The sequence below is a fragment of the Otolemur garnettii genome, unplaced genomic scaffold, assembly GCF_000181295.1.
Source record: "Otolemur garnettii isolate 467f Iridium unplaced genomic scaffold, OtoGar3 scaffold00152, whole genome shotgun sequence".
Classification (NCBI taxonomy): domain Eukaryota; kingdom Metazoa; phylum Chordata; class Mammalia; order Primates; family Galagidae; genus Otolemur; species Otolemur garnettii.
Window position 1 is genome coordinate 1,183,502 of NW_003852547.1, and position 1,946 is coordinate 1,185,447.

The 1,946-nt window shown below is 44.9% G+C and overlaps 1 protein-coding gene across 1 annotated transcript in view; it reads right to left on the reverse strand.

Annotated features, from left to right (window-relative positions):
• Positions 1 to 1,946, reverse strand: part of SMG9 (SMG9, nonsense mediated mRNA decay factor) — a 21,781-nt gene that overhangs the window by 11,078 nt on the left and 8,757 nt on the right. The window contains exons 6-7 of the mRNA XM_003799492.2: positions 737 to 849; positions 72 to 183 (exon numbers count right to left, since the gene is read on the reverse strand). Of these exons, the coding sequence (XP_003799540.1) occupies positions 72 to 183; positions 737 to 849 (225 nt within the window). The remainder of the gene's footprint in view (positions 1 to 71; positions 184 to 736; positions 850 to 1,946) is intronic.

Here is a 1,946-nt window from a genome sequence, read left to right on the forward strand (position 1 = left end):
AAAAAAAAAAAAAAATCCAGGATGTGGCTGAATGCAGTATGTGGCAGGGTGGGGCAATGGGGGGCTGGCACCTGTGTGTCCAGGAAAACAATCCGCTCTTGAGTAATAAAGAAGTCAATGCCACTGGTCTGGTTGCCCCCTCGTTCCTTCATTTCAGCACTCTGTGCCCGGAAAACATACGCCCTGTGGAGAAAAGCAGGTGGGAGTACATGAGACATTTAGTTCCTGACCTTTGATATCTCCAAAGACAGATCCTAAAATGAGCACCTGAGATATCGCCTGCTCACTAAGCCTTCCATTTGTGGTCCATGTCTGGGGCAGGGGCAAATTTTCTATCAGATGACTTTACTCCCACCCATAAGTAGATAACTTAGTTCAATTAATGAAGCCAATAGACTAAGGGGTTTAAGAACAGAGACTCTGATAAGTAGCAGGGCTGAGGTGGGTCTAAATCTAAAGCTTTAATGACTATATCATCCCACTTCCTGGCTGGGGCCAGGGAGAAGGGAGAGAGGGGCAAAGAAATAGGATTGGTTTCCTTGGAGCTACATGGATTTTTGTCTATCCTGTAATCATCTTCTTCTCGTGAAGACACTGAGCCCTATAGAGGAAAAGCAGTTTCCCAAAGTTCTTTGGTAACACCATTTGTAACACCCAGGCTCACTCTGTCAGGGCCTCAGGTGAGTTTCCACCTCCCTCTTGGCTTTCTACAACTCCTACATGATACCCCTCTCACCTCTGGTCCTCCTCTGGAGTGTTGGCTGACAGCAGTGACATGACCATGGACTTGCCTGTCCCCTGGAGGCCCAAGACACCAACCACCAACACATCAGTCTGATCCAACAGGTACTGTGAGAAGATACAGAACCATGACCCCCACAGATCTGTCAGTTGCTGAGGCTGGAGATGGGAGACCCCAGATTGTCTGTGGCTTACCCACCTGCCTAATCAGATATTAAGAAAAACTTCTAAGATTGCAATCTTCTCAATTGGGCATAAGGCCTCTATTCTCTGTCATGGTAAGGTTATGTGGAACATTGTGGACATGAAAAATTATAAGAATTCTGAAGCAGAAAAAAGCCTGGCTTAGTCAAGAAGCTAAAGGAACTCAGTGTGGCTGGAATACAGTGGAAAAAAGGAAAACTTGGTTATGGCGAAGAAAAGATAAGAGGCACAGAACAGAAGGACAGAGATGGCTACTATAGTAGATTCTTAGGAGGCTTCCTACTTAAGTCTGGTTGGGAAAACATGGGAGAACATGGGAAGGAGGGAGCACAAGAAAAGGATGGTTAATAGAAAGGGGGAATCAGTCTATCCAGGTTATCTTGCCTGTGTTTTATTTTGGTTTTGACATTAGTATACTTCTGAAATTTCTGAGACTTTCATCTTTGGGTCACCAGCCCCACTGACTTTCACCACCAGGGGGTGTAAGAGACTCTTCTCTGGAAAAACAGCTATTTCCAGAACAATGGCCGCTGCTCCTTAGAACCACTTGTAAAGTTTATTTTAAAAAAAGAGGGCTGGATGCAGTGGCTCACAACTGTAATCTAAGCACTCTGGGAGGCTGAAGCAGGTGGATAGCCTGAGCTCAGGAGTTAGACACCAGACTGAGTAAAAGTGAGACCCCATCTCTACTAAAAACAGAAAAACTAGTTGGATGGGGTGGTAGGTGCCTGTAGTTCCTGGCTACTCCAGAGGCTGACGCAAAGGGATTGCCCGAGCCCTAGGGTTTGAGGTTGCCATGGCACTACCCAGGGTGAAGAGGAATGTTTCAAAAAAAAAAAAAAAATCAATAAATTTTAAAAAAAGAGAGAGAATCCTAGGCCCAACCAGGATTTAATGTGCTTTTTTTTTTTTTTTTTTTTTTGAGACAGTCTTACTTTGTCTCTTTTCATAGAGTGTCGTGGCATCATAGCTCATAGCAACCTCAAACTCCTGGGCTCAAG